The sequence below is a fragment of the Apis laboriosa genome, unplaced genomic scaffold (genome assembly GCF_014066325.1).
Source record: "Apis laboriosa isolate Shangri-la unplaced genomic scaffold, ASM1406632v1 scaffold21_cov150, whole genome shotgun sequence".
NCBI lineage: Eukaryota > Metazoa > Arthropoda > Insecta > Hymenoptera > Apidae > Apis > Apis laboriosa.
In genome coordinates this window covers 2,291,210-2,309,036 of record NW_025222365.1, presented here as the reverse complement: position 1 = coordinate 2,309,036, position 17,827 = coordinate 2,291,210, and the positions used below count along the sequence as shown (strand labels likewise).

General features: G+C 39.1%; 2 protein-coding genes across 4 annotated transcripts in view; both read right to left on the bottom strand.

Annotated features, from left to right (window-relative positions):
* Positions 1–682: 682 nt before the first annotated feature.
* On the bottom strand, positions 683–1,578 carry LOC122713067 (hypertrehalosaemic prohormone-like). Its single transcript, XM_043933206.1, is given in 4 exon segments — positions 683–984; positions 1,078–1,294; positions 1,404–1,483; positions 1,485–1,578. Coding segments are annotated over 4 exon segments (402 nt in total). The 5' UTR covers positions 1,545–1,578; the 3' UTR covers positions 683–939.
* A 142-nt stretch (positions 1,579–1,720) lies between these two features.
* Positions 1,721–17,827, bottom strand: part of LOC122713065 (DE-cadherin) — a 36,949-nt gene continuing 20,842 nt past the window's right edge. For all 3 annotated transcript variants that reach the window (XM_043933203.1, XM_043933205.1, XM_043933204.1), the window contains exons 2-15: positions 10,760–10,833; positions 10,477–10,618; positions 10,136–10,374; positions 9,132–9,320; positions 8,772–9,052; positions 8,431–8,701; positions 7,666–8,245; positions 7,405–7,586; positions 5,992–7,339; positions 5,687–5,910; positions 5,390–5,605; positions 4,789–5,128; positions 4,495–4,647; positions 1,721–4,375 (exon numbers count right to left, since the gene is read on the bottom strand). In XM_043933203.1, the coding sequence (XP_043789138.1) occupies positions 4,233–4,375; positions 4,495–4,647; positions 4,789–5,128; positions 5,390–5,605; positions 5,687–5,910; positions 5,992–7,339; positions 7,405–7,586; positions 7,666–8,245; positions 8,431–8,701; positions 8,772–9,052; positions 9,132–9,320; positions 10,136–10,374; positions 10,477–10,618; positions 10,760–10,833 (4,382 nt within the window). In that variant the 3' untranslated portion in view covers positions 1,721–4,232. The remainder of the gene's footprint in view (positions 4,376–4,494; positions 4,648–4,788; positions 5,129–5,389; positions 5,606–5,686; positions 5,911–5,991; positions 7,340–7,404; positions 7,587–7,665; positions 8,246–8,430; positions 8,702–8,771; positions 9,053–9,131; positions 9,321–10,135; positions 10,375–10,476; positions 10,619–10,759; positions 10,834–17,827) is intronic.

The following is a 17,827-nucleotide window of genomic DNA, read 5'->3' as shown; positions in this document are numbered from 1 at the left end:
ATTGTGTTGCTACTCAGAATCATATAATACTGATGTATTTAGATTCATGAATATATCGATATCTAACACTTGAATATATCGAATGTATAAAAAATCGATTACAATTAATCGATTTAAAAAGTGTTCGATATATTAACTCTCATTTGATCAAGTTATTATAATTCATATGTAATTAATTTTAAAAACATTTGTAATAGATAAAAAATTACAGATAAATTGATAAATTATTAAATTACAGATAAAATTTTATAAATAATTTTTTGAATTTAAAATAAAAAAATAAATTATAAAATCTTAACAATATTCATTATTTGATATATAATAATAAATTTCTCTGAACAAATCGATTTTTACTTACCTGTGTCACTTTGTAATCAACTTTCAATTAAATGCATTTAGAACACAATTATTAAAAAAATAGTAATTCATATTTTCGATAGTTTGATAACTATCGATTCTAATATAAAAAAAAAATAATCATTTCGTTATCATTTCTTTTACAAATAAATAAATTGTTTATGGTGCAAAATGTATGCAAATCTACCAAATAATGATAAAAATGCTATAAAAGCATATCGATTGATAGTATTTGATTGATTATTTGATTGACCGACTTAATATAATATAAAAAATCGAATTTAATAAATAAATGATTAAAGGAAGATAATATAGAAGACAAAAAGAAATTATATTTCTCCTTTATTATTATTATATTATCATTCGTATCGATAATTTTATAAGGCACATTCGTGCGATTGAAAACATTTCAAGCAATTCTTCGTTTGTTAGAACCGGATATGTGAAGCCAATAAGTTATCCGATGCTTTCAAACAAATCAGCCAATGATTGTTAAAATCGTACAATTCGAACGATTTTCTCAAACAATCCAATGTTTAATCTACGATGTTTCCTCTAATATTAATCGAATAACTCTCAAATTCACTCATTCAATTTCCGACAATCCAACATTTTTCGCGCTTCTATCTGTAAATTAAATACAAACCACTTTTGGTCAATAATTGTTTTTTTTTCTCACTCAATCTATTGAGAGTGTAAGAGACAAATTGAGAGACATACCTGTATCAAATGGTAAACACTTAGCAATTGTTCCACTGAAGGTTTAGCTTGTGTAGCACACTCGGTTCTAACACCCCATTCGACAACTCCGATCCTTTGACTTCTTTTTCCCCAACCAGTCGAAAAATTCAATTGAGCTTCAACTCCAGTATTCAAAATCAAACATAGTAGCAATATAATCGAGAAAACAAAAAAACCCAGTCGAAGCTTACGATGCCTATGAAATTTAGCAAAAACGAAACATATAGTATAGAGAAATTAAAGATCGAGATACATAAGAATCAATAAAGCATGATCGATCACGTGTATATATAACAATCACTTACATGTCGTCAATTAGAATCGCGAATAAAACAAGCAACGCGATTCGTAAAAGTTGTCCTCGTATTTGATACTCGATGTGCGTGCAACGTGAACACATGTGACAGGATAACGAGACCGAAGCTCGTTTTATAGGTTATCGGCATCCCCTTCTCAAGAAGTTTTCTTCGCTTGATGTCGAAGGATAGATTTTCAAAGGTAGCATGTCGCAATCAAACGATTCAAAGGTTTCTTTCTCGTTCAATAAACGTCACTATGAAGCCTGATACAAATTTCATTAATTAACTGGTGTTCAATGATTTGGGAAATTTCCGATTTATAATTTTCTTTCAATGTCATCGTCTTTTATTATTGCTACAAAAGAAAGAAGAACACGAAGTTACATGTATCTCCGACGACGATAGATGGATTTCGCGAGTAAAGAAGATGTGCTGCGTGTATATCTTGCGATCAACTATCACATGTCAAATAGGTCGCGCGAATAACCGTTTTGGTCTCGCGAATCTTACTTATAATTTATAATAAGCTTGTATATGCGTTTACCTCTGGCTAAAACATCTATTCATGATTCGTGTCGGTTGCGGAACAAAATCGTATTTTTACTTTTCTTTTCCCTCTTTGTTTTTTCTTTAGTTGTACATAAGGGCAGTGTTTGAGTATAATAACGTAATATTAATGTATAAGCGAATAAATATCGCCGATATAGGATAAATAAGTTTCATATGAAATCGAACTAAATTTCGCCATTTAATTCGATAACACTGCGTCGATAAATCGCATTTCTTATTTACCGCTCGTCGACGGAGGCGTTCTTTGTACTGAGATGGAGTGTATCGTTAAAAAAAACCGCGCCCATCTTTCCCTTTAACACAGTCCACGTTCATTGATGCATATTTTAATATTCCGACAAAATGTTTCTTTCGAATTATAATTATAATTGTTCGATGGCAAAAAATCCTCTAAATAGCATCCATTCATGATATGATACGTAAGAACTTATCCTTACGGATCCTTGAGATCACACGCTTTCATATAAGCTGCATTCTATCTTATCGTATAAATTACACGTAAAATTTTTCAAGGTTGCACTGAGCCGACTCGGGAAGCGCAAATCCAAGACACATGCATACCTATTCCAATTCCACTATCGATACGATTTGTGTACCTTTTTTAATTATTGTTGTTGTTACTATCATTATTATTATACATATACATATCGCGGTTGATTTATCGTAAAAAAAGCTTACAAATTATTATCACATATATACGTGTACGTACGTGCGCGAACGCCTACATAGGTACACGGATATATATATATATATACACACACATATATATATATATTTTTATATATATATATATACATAGAAATATTCGTAAGCGCGCGCACGCATGAAAAGTTGCTTTCGCGAATGAAACGAAATAAATGACGAGAGATGTGACAATCAAATACGTATTTGTCAACAATCGAAAAGAAGAGAATGACAAACAATCTTACTTTGTGAATCGTTTGCCGCCGATAACATTGCGACCATATTATATTCGAGTACGATTATTCGGTGGATAGATCTTGGTCATTGGATGCACGATATGGCACTCGGCTCTCTTCTCGCTGATTTTGTCGATTTTATGTTTCGAACATTCATGTTTTAGAACATGTATCGCACGCACACGTCATTCTATACCAATTAAGTTGGCTTACATACACGCGCACAGCATATATTCGATATTTATTTATACGTGTATTCGCATATAAAATTTCGCATACACGATTTCTCATCGCATTCGCGCGCACGTTAATTAACCGGTTAATAAAATAGTCTATAAGTTAAATATACATATAGCAGAGCAACATTACTCTCGCTATCTTTGTTTCGTCTTTTTCTCGTCCTTCGTTTTTTTTTTTTTTCAAGTATCGTTACATTTCATTCGTTTCATTTTTCGTCGATACTTTACGTACTTCTGTTCACAATATTCTCATGAACATAGGCAGATATGCATTCAGACATACATACATACACACATATATACGCGCGCACACACATACATACATACATACATATATATATATATATTTATTCGTTCCTATTACATATGTATAAAAAAATAAGTCCAGACCTCGTAACTTGAATGATTGCTTAAAGAAATTACGAGTTCTTATGCATTTTCGTTCTCTGAAAAAAGAGATCTTCGCGATTGTTTTACACTGAAAATTGTTTCGTTCATTACTAGTGGAATGCACGCACGGAATAACAGTTGCAATGAACAAATTGCGCGTGTCCATCGTCATGATGCAACGCGAATAAATATTCGCGATAGTCATCCTCACTGATGCATTGATTTTCATTGCCATTATTTTTTCTTTCTTTCTTTTGGCGTCAACAAGAAAGAATATTATCATCTTTGTTTCCTATTTTCTTAAGCTCTCGTTACAACTCGGTGTGTATCTAAAATCATATTCATTATCTCTCACAGTGTTGCAAGTTATCGTACAATAAGTCTTCAAAAACACCAAGCAAATTTTGTTTTCTACATGTTGTAAGTTGAGAGCGATCTGCTCCAATAAAAGAAAAAAATAGAAAAAAAATTTAACAAATAAAAAAAAAGAAAATAAAGGAAGAAGATACGATGGTTCGATTATGTCTAAATAATATGTGGCCATCATTGTCACGAATCAGCACTGTGTCCTTGTATCGGGAGCAGAGAACATCAGATCAACATTCTCGAATCCGAATTAAGTACACGAAATGACGAAGTGATACAGCTTCGTCAAAGAGCTGAAACTAGCTGAATCAATTGATATGAACGGTTCGAGTTAAAGTTCGATGTAAGTCTCAACACCAACTCTCGCTTTCTCGTTCTCCGACACCGTCACTTTCCTCATCGCTAGGTTCCTCTCCATACATGTCGGCTAATTTTCGGAATCTCGGTCCAAAATTCGATAAATAATTAAACTTGAGATCTCCATCGTCAGTGCCTGCAAGAAGAAACATTGAAAATAATGATTATCGATGATCATAATATGATGTATAATATATATATTATATTGATGATCATAATATGATGTATAATATATATATATATTTATATACATACAAGAAGCCAAAGATGATAAGGAACCCTCTGAATTGCCTTCGCCTTCATAAGCATAATGCCTGACATCGTCGAATGGGTTTGTATCGGGATCTTTGTCACAGCTTTCTTTCTTGCCATCTAAGAAACCGCAAATGTCTGGTACTTCGTCAGACCCTTGAAATTAAGAAGAAAATACGAACGTGAACATATTCTATTTTTTATTTTTATATATTTTCTTTTTTAAACAGTTATTCTTTTCATTCTTATTAAATATATATTATACGAATATATATATCGAATTCACTGATATCTTACCTCTTGTTTTCATGCCAACCGGTGGTATTTTTGAATCGATAGGCGGAGCATCGTAAATCGTTCGAAGAACGTTTAAATCGTAACCTGTATCTACCTCACCGCCTCCTTCATCCTCATAATTGATTATGTTCTCTCTTATGTCGTCCATATCCTTGTAAAGATCATCAGTTTTCCGTCTGTGTACTACTACTGCTAGCAACAATATCAACAAAATCGCGATGCAAACTAAAATTGCAACAAGAAAATTGGTGTCGATTCCGAAGGAAACGGCCTTTGCCATTCCGTGGTCGCAACCAGGATCCGCATTTCTAGATAATGATGGCATTCCTAAGTTATATGTCTGAAATATGTAAAATCGATAAGTAAGAACAATTTAATAGACTCAAAGAATATTTTGGAAAAACGAGAATGATCAAAAATCTCCAAATTTAGAGTAGCTTAAAATATTAATTTTTCTAAATAAAAATTAAATAAAAAAAAAAAAATAAATAAAACTTTAAAATAAATGCATAAAATGTAAAAATTTTAATGCAAAATATTAATTATATTTTAAACTCAAAATTTGGCTATTTTTTAATCATTTTTTTTTATAAGACATTACATTTCCATTGAAAGTCATGTTGCGTATACATCCAACGAATCCCTTATTAGTAGGTTTAAAATCCCATCCTAATTGCGAGGCTAGTTGTGCAAGATTAGTTAAAGTTCCACCGATTTGCATTGGGCTATTGACATTCAAGAGCTCGTTTGGTCCTTGCGGTGGGGTTAAACTAATGCAAGCTGAAATTCCGCAATTGTCTACCTTCATCTCAATCGCCTAGAACACATAAAAAATAGATTTTAAAAAAGAATTGATAAAACAATAACAGGATAATAATAAAAAATAGGAAGTATTTACATTTTTCGTAAAATAAATATCTATCTTATGGCTTTTGCCATCAGTGAGTTTAATATGCCGTTGATCGAGTCGTACAGTGCCAGTTCCATAATCCATGTAAAGAACAGCATATCCTTGTTGTAGTTCCAAAGCCATAAAGTCTTGAATTTTCATCTTCGGGCTATATGTCATAGGACCAAAATAAAACACAAGACCGTTGTCCATATGAGGCGTTATCTCGAGACCTGAAATAGAAACGAATTCACATGATGAACACAAGATATTAAAATAAATAACAAAGCGCGAAGAGGAAACAATTTACCAACCCAGATGAGAGTCGTCGCAAGCTTGACCAGGCGGTGGCATTACGGCCCAGCCATCTCCGTGAAATCCAATGCCGAGAAGCTCGCATCTTGGTCCCTCAAGACCAGGAGGGCACTCGCATCGGTCAGCCAATGGCGTGCCTCCATTCAGACAAACTATTGGTTCGTACACGTGACAAGTGCACTGTGGATCTACGATCGCTCTTACGCCAACGAATGTACTCGTATTCGTATAAACTGGATATGGTACTGTACTGGCATTCAGATAGCTACGACAACTATTGTTACAATACTGTTTCTCGAACAGACACTCGTCAATATTCACAAGAAGAATATCGGTCTTTAGCTCTCGCTCAATTTCTTTCGCATGTTGGGCCAAAATCGTGTTCAATTTCTCGGGAGCGTAATAGGGACTGCCGTGTGCCGAGAAGCGCACGTCTAACAAGCTCTCGTTATTGTGATGCGGCGAGTGAAGCACCGTGAACACGTCCACGTTCTCCACCGAAGTGTTAAGCATGTCGGCGATTCTTTCTTGAAATATTTCCTTTTTGCTTATACCGCTTTCTTCATCGGGCGCGACAAAATCATGCGCGGTCATTCCAAAGAAACGCACCGAGCCCGACCTCTCCACCGCTTCCTCGGGCAATTCTTTCACAGTGACGTTCACGTATGCGTTCACTTGATGCCGCGGAATATACGTACTGTGTTCGGTCACTATGAACTTGAGAACAAACGTGTCGTTCGAGATACCCGGGAGAAGCGTGATCATGCCGGTGTTTTGATTCAACAAAAATCCTTCATGGGTCGAGGCCCAGGCAAAATGTTTATCAGGCAAATCCCAGTCATCCGGATCATTCACGTACACTCGGCCGATCTCCGTTTTCGGCGCTTCGCCCTTGTAATTATAAACGAATATCGAGCTCGAGCCTTCCGACATCGGATTATCGTTCTCATCCCCTATTATCACGGTTAAAGTCGACGTTTCCGTCATCGGTGGTGTACCGCTATCCGTGATAGCGATCGGGATATCGTAACTCTTTCGTTCTTCTCGATTAAACTCGACCCGTGCAAACAAGTCGGCGTCTCGAATAGCGAATTTCGCCTGAATCTCGTCGTCGGCGGTATTCTTGTCGATTTGGAAGTGAAAAGGTGGGCCGTTCTCTTCCGAGTCCCAATCCCGAGCTTTCAGTTCCGTTATCTTTCCGGGAGGCTTGTTCTCGTCCCAAACCACCGGATATGGCATATCGAGGAACGGTGCGTTGTCGTTTATATCGATCAACGTGATATTCACCATTACCAGTTCTCGTAACGCAGTCGGGGATCCATCCTCATCTCGAGCCATCACGATCACCTGAAAGCGTATCGCAGTGTCCTCATTCGTCACTTTTGTCAAGCGGGAGGGGAAAGAAAATTTACCGTCCACATGGGATATCCTAAAGGCGGATCGCGATCGAGAGGTTTCTTCAACGTTATACAGCCAGATTTATCGATACCGATCAGAGGTTGCTGATCCTCTTTTACAATAGCGTAAGCAATATGCTGATCAGCATTTCTGTCCGTGATATCGGGATCGTAAGCGACCACGGTGGTGATGCAACCTGCAACGAGGCGAAGAAGTAATTTATTCAATCACAAGTGATTCTTTATCATTAAATAATACTTGAAAATTTCGCTCACCTTCAACCAGTTTTTCCTCCTCTATAGTAGGATTCTTGTTGAAGTCTTCGAAAACTGGAGGATTATCGTTCACGTTCTCTATGAAAATCTTTACCTGCGCGGTGTCGTTGTACAACCCGTCGAACGCTCTAACGGTTAAGTTGTACTCCGTGATTTTCTCGTAATCCAAAGGTTTCTTCACGCGAATCTTACCAGTTGTGTCTTCGATATAAAAACTATCGTCGGTGTTGCCGAATATAATACTGTATGTCACCGGACTGGCAGTGTCGGAATCGAGAGCCTTCACCTCTGTGACAGCCTCGTTTATGTTTGCATTCTCGAGGATCGAATTCGCGGTGTATACAGCTTGCGTAAAGTGAGGGGCATTGTCGTTTTTATCCGCGATCTCGATCCTGAACACCTGCTGACCCTTGTTATGCTCTCCAGTCTTGAAAAGGGCGCTGGGTGAATTGTCCACCGCGATAACCTTCACGTTATACGTATCCTCGTCTTCTCTGTCAAACGTGGTCAACGTGGTAATGTTGCCGGTGTACTTGTCGATGGCGAACAGATCTCTGAAGTTGTCCAGCTCGTACGTAACCTAAAAAAAAATTACAAAATTAATTAAATATTAATTAATTAAATATAGAACACTCTACTTTGGAGAAATGAATAATGAGAAGAGGGAAAAATGGATGATTAGTAGTAGAATATAGAACACTATATTCTACTACTTTAGAGAAATGAATAACGAGAAGAGGGAAAAATGGACGATTTGCGTGGAACCTGATTGTGAGCTGAAGTCCCGTCCGCGTCTATGGCGCGCACTTGCATCACAGGAACTCCTGGAGGTTCGTTCTCGAGCACGCTCCCCTTCTTCATCTCACGAAAGACCGGTATATTGTCGTTGACGTCTAACACTTCTATAACGACCGTTGTCTCAGCGGCCAACTGATACTTATTCTGCACCCGCACGATCAACGTGTACTGCGTGTTGCTCTCGTAGTCGAGGTGTTGAGAGAGCTTTATATCGGCTACGTCCTTGTTCGATTCCAATCTGTAAACGTAATAGGAAATGAATGAACGAACGTGGCGTGTAACTCGACGGTCGAGAGAAAACTGTTTACCTGAAAGTATTCCCTTTATTCGTTTGCTCCGTTGTACCTGGAACCAGCTCGAACAGAAGTTTATCGCCGCTGTTCAACACAGCTTTTAATTGCACGATACTCGCATCGAAGTCGCTGAAATTTTCCTGCAATCGAATTGGCTCGGCAGGCCTCGGCAAAAATACCGGTGCTTTCTTGTGCGACTCCACCACTCGTATATCCAGATCGATCACGTTCGACTTCGGATTCTCTCCCTGATCCTGGGCAGTCGCGGTCATGCTGAACTTGTAATCCGGAACTTTCTGCAAAGATTGGACAAAATTATCGACCAGCTCTTCAGCACGTCGGGAACAGTTTTCAATAGTTTTTCATTGTACTCACGTCGATGGTTTTGTTGAGAAATATCACACCCGTGTTGCGATCTATTCGAAAGTATACACCGTCCTCGGGCTTCTTAGGCGAAAGGCTGTAATACACGACGGAGTTGTTGCCGTCGTCGATGTCCGTTGCGGACACCCTCATAACCTCTCGGCTAAGGGGCAAGTCTTGCGGCACTGATTCGGTGTACGCCTACGTTTCGAGGACGAACACCGGGAACAAAGAATCGCGCTTCGAATTCGAGTTCTCTTAAAATTCATCTCTACCTCCCTTCCCATCATCCTCTTTTCTCTCTGTATCACTCTAAGCAAACTCTCTAAACATACGTGTGCATGCGTCCAGAGATGAAAAAAAAAAAAATCGAAACTCGATGAAACAAGCCGCGATACGGACGGGTTAAGATCTCCAACGATCGCTTAACTAACGTTCGAAACGCTCAAGCGTTAATAATCCACCGCGTCAACAAAAGAACACAGGATACTCATTCGCATTCCCAAGTGAAAAAAAAAAAAAGAAGAAGAAGAAGAAGAAATGTAGCAATAAGAGAGAGAAAAAAAAAGAAACAAAACATCGAAATATACACATGTATACACCGGGAAAATTCAAGACCAACCTTCCATACGTATCCACGAAAGACCTGGGTTTGAGAAAAAAAAAAAGAAAAAGAAAGAAATCGAAGCAAGAGATGGTTAGTGTAGCACAATCGTATCGTATAAAGCATAAGAGAGAAGATACGCTGCTGCGTTAATTGATGGAATAAAAAAAATACAATGAAGTTACGGGAGATTCGATTGGTCCTTAAAAACCATGTATGTATATTTCATATATATATATATATATGAAAGTTGAAAAAAAGGCACGCGATGATTTTCGTGGGTGAAGAAAGGCCACGACAAATGGTGACGATAATGATGCATGTACAATGTGTGTATGGACGAATCGATTGACCCATAAAAGGGCTTGAATTAAATTACATTTGTTCTCTTGTGAACGAGTTAGGCGCGTACCACTTTGTCAAAAACAGGGGAATTGTCGTTCACGTCCTCGATGGTGACTTTGAACGTGCACACATCGTCGAGTTGCGGTCTTCCATTGTCGGTCGCGAGAACGGTCAGGTAGGCCTCCTTTTCACGAGCTGGTTCATCCCTATCCAACACCTGCGTCGTCCTGATCAATCCGGTCCTATTGTTGATCTCGAATTTCAACTTCTCACCCGGAGCGGTCACGAAACTGTAAGTGATGGTACCTGCGAGAAGAGCACATATATTATTAACACGCACTCTAATTCGATTTTTTTTAATTTTATTCCTCCGTTGAGTATATAAATAAATGATAAATAATTAAAAACCTCCGTTGTCCGGATTGTCCCTGTCCTTAGCGTGTACTTGGATCACAACTGTGCCCACCGGTTCCTCCTCCTTCACAACTGGCGCGTAATTCGAACAATTCGAAAACACAGGCTTGTGATTGTGATTTTCATCTTGCTGCATCTGTGGAGGGGGGAAAACAACGAACGAAATACGTGATTCCCTTCTCCATTCCCTTCTCTTTTTACACGGAGATAAAAGGAAGAAGAAGGAAGAAAAAGAGATGATAAATCGAATGAAGCGGAGTAATCGAAATGCACTCACCGCAAATTCTTCGTCGTTGGAGAATTGAGATCTTAAATCCAGGTGTCTCGAATGCCTTAATCTGGTCGCGTCGGCTGAAACATGGAATGGGGGGGAACGGGTAAATAGAAAATTCGTTGGAATCTCTCTTCCCGGTGGATTAGACACGCGCGGAGAAGAATTCCTCCTCTCGCGAGAATCGAGAACAACGCGCGTTATTTCGACTGTTTGCCAGACGTGTGTGTATGCGCGCGCCGCTACCTCTCCCCCCTCCCCTCCCTCGCTCCTGTTGCAGCAGAAGACTGGAAACACGGCACTCGTAAAAGCTTTCGATTTTACGCGATAACACGCGCCACTTCGGCCATCAGGTATAAAAGGGAGAGGAATAAATAATGGAGGGAAAAAAACTGGGCGTGGAAATTGAATCGTGCCTTCCCTCAAAATTCGTCTAATAATTATTTCAAGTTTGCACTCTTATCATATCGATCTTTTGCAATTTTCTCTCCTTCTTTTTTTATTTTTTTTCTTGTTTTTGTTTTTCGCAACTAGTAGAGGAACATGACTTTATCGCTACCACTTTCGCGAAATCACGTTAAATACTTTTTCGTCGAAGCCATCGAAAAGGGATTTACGATCAAAATCCTTTTCGAATTGTCGTTGATAAAAGCGAAAACCGAACGAAGGCAAATAATGGATTCTGCGAGAATCTGATAAAGCGTTTTCCTCCCAATTTTTCGTTTTCAAGCCTTTGATTTCACGGCCCAATAGATTTTCGAATTTCGAGCAACAAACAGATTCCAAGGGATATTGAAAATCATTTATCGAAATTACACGATCCACGTTATGAAATGAAGTTTTATTTTTCAATTTGGTTAGTAGTAGAAAAAATAAAAAATGAAAAATAAAAAAAAGAGAGAGAAAAAGAGTGAAGTAAAATTTCATACATATTACATACAACTTTAGCACAGATCGAAGTTTGACCTCGATTAAAGTGGCTCTATCTGGTACTTTTTTTATTTTTTTTACCATTATATATTGAAACAAGTTTCAAGTTTCAAAATTTCAATTCAATTTTCGAGTAAAATTAAAAGATACTTTGCTTTTAAAAAAATTAAAATCAAGTGTCTTTACCATTCAATGATATCATTGAAAAAAAAAAAATAATAATAATAACAAAAACTTTTCATGTACGTTTTCGACGTAACGCTAGATAAAAAATTTTAATTAACGAGCATAATGTAATGGGTCACGATACTCTATAAGCATCGTGCTAACCTGTCTCGATAACCCTTTTCCTCTACGCTCTAACCTAGATTTCGATCGAGTTCTCGTTCGCGGCCCGCACTTTCGTTCGTGGTTCGATTAATTATCGATCCATGACGCATGACAGTTTGTAAAATTAAAGCGTTTCCTTCGTAACGAACGATCATCAAGCGAGCGTTGTTCAAGGAGGACGACGAGACCCCCGTCGAGGCCGTTCTCGAGTACTCGAAATCGCACCGTTTCAAACGCCTCCTGATTTTGCGCGTTATAATGCAAGTACTTGATTCAATTACCAGTCCGCCTCCATCGAGCGCAAGATACGCTCGAAGCACGTAATCGGTCGCGTCTTTCGAATGTCGCGATAACCGAGAGGAACGAGGACGCCGATGCCCGATGCAATCTACGATCTTGGAGAGTATAACCGTTTTCCAACTCGAATTAACTGAGAAAATGTTGGTTCGAGTTAACATCGTTAATAAAAAATGAACTGTTATATGCTTACTGCGAAGAAAAGAGAACGAAATAGTTAGAAAGAGGAGAGAGAGAGAGAGAGAGAGAGAGAGAGAGAGAGAGAGAGAGAGAGAGAGAGAGTTTGTCATCGATCACCGAGATTTTTCAATTTTCCAGTTCCCTGATTTTCCCGTTGGTGGAACAACGCATCGAAACGAAATCAAGCAAGGAAGTTTAATTGCTTCGAATCGATCCGGCGACTTCCGATTATCTCGCTGCCCACCTTTCTTCCGTTTTATCCACGATAAGAAATACCACGATTGTTCGGCAAAGATCGTGGTTATTCGGGATGGACCCGAAGCTCGACAACCGGTTCTACCGCGAATGCATTTTCTATTAGGATAATTACCGAAGCGCGGTACGAGCTATAGTCCGTCGATGATTTCATTTTCTAGATTAACGGAGTGTACTACCGATCATCGTGCTTGTCGATTAAATTTTCATTAACCAAACGCGGTCTCGACGCGACCCTATTCGTTTTCGAGGCGAAACACGAATGGAAACGAAAACGCAAAATACATAGGACGAGGCTTTTGGAAAAATGTGACGCGCGTATCTGTTTTTTTTTTTTTTTTTTTATTTGCATCGACGGGGATGGAGGAAAAAGAAACGTGCTCGATATAACGTCGAAACAACTCGGCGACGATATTAATTCGAAACTGTTTGTTCAAAATTTTAAATCGAATGATCGATTACTCGATTACCTAGCAACTTGTTAAATTTGATCCGTCTTTTTTTCATTTTTTATATTTGCTTTCGATGTCATGGAGCTTCGCTCATAAATAAACAAATATTTGTTGCTACTTTTGTTTTCAATTATTTGAAAGAGAAAAGAAAAAATCAAATACACGATTTTTAAAATTATTTCGTAAAATCGGATGATGCTCTCTTGACAGGTTGTCAATCGTCAAACGGATAGATGGATGAAAGCATAAAAAAAAAAAATACGATAGATTTCCCAGACAAAGCGTTCAGCTTTACGAACGACGCAATGATAACGAAAAACGACATCGCGATATTGAACTCGCAGCCAAAAATGTGCAACCCAATCGGGAATTGAGAAAAATGGGACACCTGTTGCCGAAAGAAACGGCCATTCAACGACGTCGTTTGCAAGTTTTCATCTTTCTCCTGTCCATTTCTTTTCGAACTAATTCTTTCGATAGAGAATTTCGATAGAATCGCGAGTGAACTATGCGCGAGAGCAATTCGATCGATCGTAACGATTCGATTCAACCGCGCTCGTAGAGCGATTTCCATACCGCGAAACTGCTAATTATCTGGTGTTTCGTGAGGTCGTATCCGTGGATTATCGTGCGTGAGGCGCGCGCAGACGCACCCTATTGAACGATATCGAACGCGTTCAAAGGCGAACAAATGCATCAAAGAGCCTCCATTGTCGTGACAGCCAGTTTTAGCTCGACGTCGATAACGGTTTCATTCGATTCCATCGCGGATCACTTTGGGAACACGGACGCATCGCTCGTGCGACGCACGATCGATTCGTTTATCGACCGAGTAGTTACTCGATTCAACGCCCGAGTCATTCCGAAACAATCCGAATGGAACCGAATAATATCGCATCGTTTGCCCATTTCGATTCATCCTTTGTATCGTAAGCTTCGTTTCGATTATTTCAATTCAAGAAACTTGACATTGAAATTGAAACTATTAAAGCCAAACTTCAAAGCAAAACTCACCAAAGGTTAGTTATTCGAACAATTTTTCGTTCTCGAAAAAAAATTCGAAAATTACGAATTTCTTTAAAAATATAATCAATTTATTCCGAACGATTCTTCTATTTGACATATCGAAATATCGAGTTTTTACAATTTTATATGTGATTGAATTAGATATAAATAATATTTGATTAAATTAAAGAAAATTTTCAAGAATTCAATTAATTTGGACCAATACAAACGAAATTTTTATAATATCGATCGTTTTCGTATTTTTATAAAGCAGCCCGACGTCCTTTATTCTGTCCTTTATTCTGTTGTCCCGTCACGGCTCACATTTCATCACGTTCTTGCCCTCGGAACGCTGTAAAAATGGATTCGTTCAAACCAGACAACAATTCGCGAAAAGAATATTTTAAGAGGAACGTTCTAGACGATTTCCAATTTCGTGGATCTTCGCTATTGACGCAACGGTGTTGGCTGGCACGGTGAATCGATCGAAAGCAATTTCCATTATCGAAATCGAAACGTGACTTTTCCCCGTAGCGCCTTAGTCAGCTTTACACAGCTTTTGTCGTTGATTTGCTATATGTACACGCACAATCGCCGCGATAATATTCTCGTGACACCATATTCCGACTCTTCGTTGGGCAAATAGCTTTGGCCAATCGAACGAGACCAACCAATCGAACGACGGTTTTCGAAGGATCGATATTTCCGCTCGATCTTATCTCGAATCGAAAAATTTTTCGAAACTGTCCCCGCAATAACAATATGTACCAGTTTCACGCGGTATTTACCAGCAGAGGCAGTAGTAGAAATTGCAGAAACTCGATGAACGGTGAACTTTCAGTCGAGAAATATTACGGGAAATGAGACGTAGAGGTGAGAAACTTTGCCAACAACAATATTTCACCGCGATTCCGCTATGAGATCTAACGTCAGTTCGCGTAAACTACTCGTTACGTCAAAGAAATATCCGCCATTTACCTTTTCCAGAAGAGGAACGAATCCGGGGGGCACCTGGAGAGAAATCGAAATAAGAACGATAGCGAACAACGAACCTTTTTCACGGAGCAATGTTTTTTATCGTTACCGATAAAGCGTCAACGGACCAAACCGAGCTCTCTTTTTCCGTTAAACTTTTTTTTTACTTTTTTTAGTATCCGAACATCGAAGTTGTGAAGATATCTTCACTCCTTCTGGAGAATTAATAGAATGTTGCTTCTATCCCCGTGTTTATTATAACTTATATTTCTTGTTCGAAATGAGAATGCTTCGAAATTTCTCGAAATTTCTCTCCTTCTGATTCCTTAAATACCAAGATTTCTTTATTAATTCGAATTTTTCTAAATTCGAATTAAAAAAAAAGATTGAAATCCTCCGAATTTTATATTTAGATCTTGATCTAAATTATTCAATTTATTATTATTTAAGTAGGCATAGAGCAACGTTAAGAGCTCTATTCGAAAGAGATCTTGGCTTCCTCGAGTCTACGACTTCCGGTTAGAAGTTAAAAGCGCTTCATCCCAAGGTAATTTTTTTTCATTCAAACGTCGCGTGTCCCTAATATATATATATAGGATGATCGCGTTCCGTTCGGTCGTTAGAAGGACCGCGCCTACCCTCCATCCACTAATCCTCCAACGGAGTGGAGGATACACACCCTTTTCTTCCGGCTGACTCGAAGAGTCACGGCGCGACATCCTCCGCCCGCCGCCGAACCACCCCGCCGATTTTCCTCCGATTTCACCCAGTTTACGGCCAACGAACCCTCTCCATTCGGATTCACCGGCCGAGGGATTACCATGTGGATTTAACTCGCGTTAAGTAGCTTAGATTCTTTATCCCGTTGCCCTTTCCTATCGCGGCTGCCGAACACATACGTATCCGAGAGAGAGAGAGAGAGAGAGAGAGAGAGAGAGAGAGAGAGAGAGAGAGAGAGAGATTGGATCTAATACATCGAAGGTGACATCGTTCGATCGTTCTTATCGAAATAAATATCCGACAGATCTTTTCTTTTTTTCCGAGGAAAGAAAAAGATCGGCCGTTTGTCCGTCCATCGAGGAGGAAGCCTGAATCGTGGACGGTGCCAACGTTTAATCCGCTCTCTTGCCGCCGCTCGAATATTTCAGGATGATCCTTAGAGCAACGATCGCCCACTACGATTTTGCATAATCGTAATGAATATCGCGAGGTGAATGCAAGGTGTGGTACAAAAAAATTCGATATCTCGCGAACTTTGAACTTTTGCTCGCGGTGATAGATTTTATTGGAATTTTAATGATAACCGATTTTAAAAGATATATATATTTATAAAGATTTTTCATATAATCACGAAAGAAAAGATGATCCGTTTGAAAGGATTGCCTTCTGACTCGATAATCATAATGAAATGCTAGTTAATAATATAAAGATACTGGGTTAAAATTTCTTCCAAGACTTTCGTCGAGAGATAAACTTTTCGAGCACCCTTTGTACACAATATTACGCGGCGGCGTAAAGAGAACGCGGGCAAAAACGCGAGCGAGGAGATTAAAGGGTCGTGGCGCGATCTTGCTAATAGAGCGTAACATCTTCGCTAGCTTCGTTGAAATTCCCCGACTCGTTAAAGCCGCGACGCAACGGAATTGCGGTTAATCCGGCGAATCGAGGAATATCGCGTAGGAATACGCGCCAACACTCGACCGACTCGATCATTGCACGTATCTAGTCAGAGTGGGATGCGATCACGAAAACAGAGAGAAACAGACGAAACGAGCGAGAGAGAGAGAGAGGACGAGTTAGATCGAAAAAAACGCGGGCACGTAGCGAAACGACAGTTTAATCCTTGTCAACGGGGAGAAAAGAAAAGGTAAATGGTTTGCAACAAAGGTTTAATAACGCGGCATAGCGCATTCCTTTTGTATTTTTCGCTGCTGGCCAACCAAGATCGCCAACCCACGTTCGAGTTAACATTTTCATCAAGTTTTTACCGTCGCTCGTTGCATATTGTATTACTTTTTCCCATTCCCGTTTGAGAACCAAGAGGACACGTTGTCCCTCTCATTGGAACGAGATGCTACGTGACTTTTAGCCACCGAGATTAAACTATAAACGACGAGTTATCGAAAACTGTTTCCTTTCTTTCTTTCTTTCTTTTTATTTTAACGATTACGTCCACCTTTTCAGTTCAACAATTTCTTACCTTCCGTTAATAAGAAGCGACCGTTGGTAAGAATAATATTGGGTCTACTGATGGCTAGAACACTAGTGTGGATGCGTCATTCGCGTCTAAACGATGGCTAGTAATAAAACGATAATTTCGATCGTAATCGGACGGGTAATGACTCGGCCGTGGATGGAAGAAAATTTTTTCTTTCTTTTTTTTTCCTCTCGAATTCGCACAAGTCGAAGAAAAGACGAGGATGAAAATACATGTGGCCGGTAGTGACGGTGTGGTAGTGCGGTAGACGAAAGGCGACACCGAATAACAGGACGGTCACGCGTCCGACCGAGAGTTGGCGAATAATTACAGAGCAGCGTTACACGGTCCTCTCTACTTTTCCAACCGTTCTCGTTCGCAAGTATAAAACCCGGATACAAAGGTATCTGGCCATATGCCATGCGGTTAACATTGCATGAGCACATGGGTGCA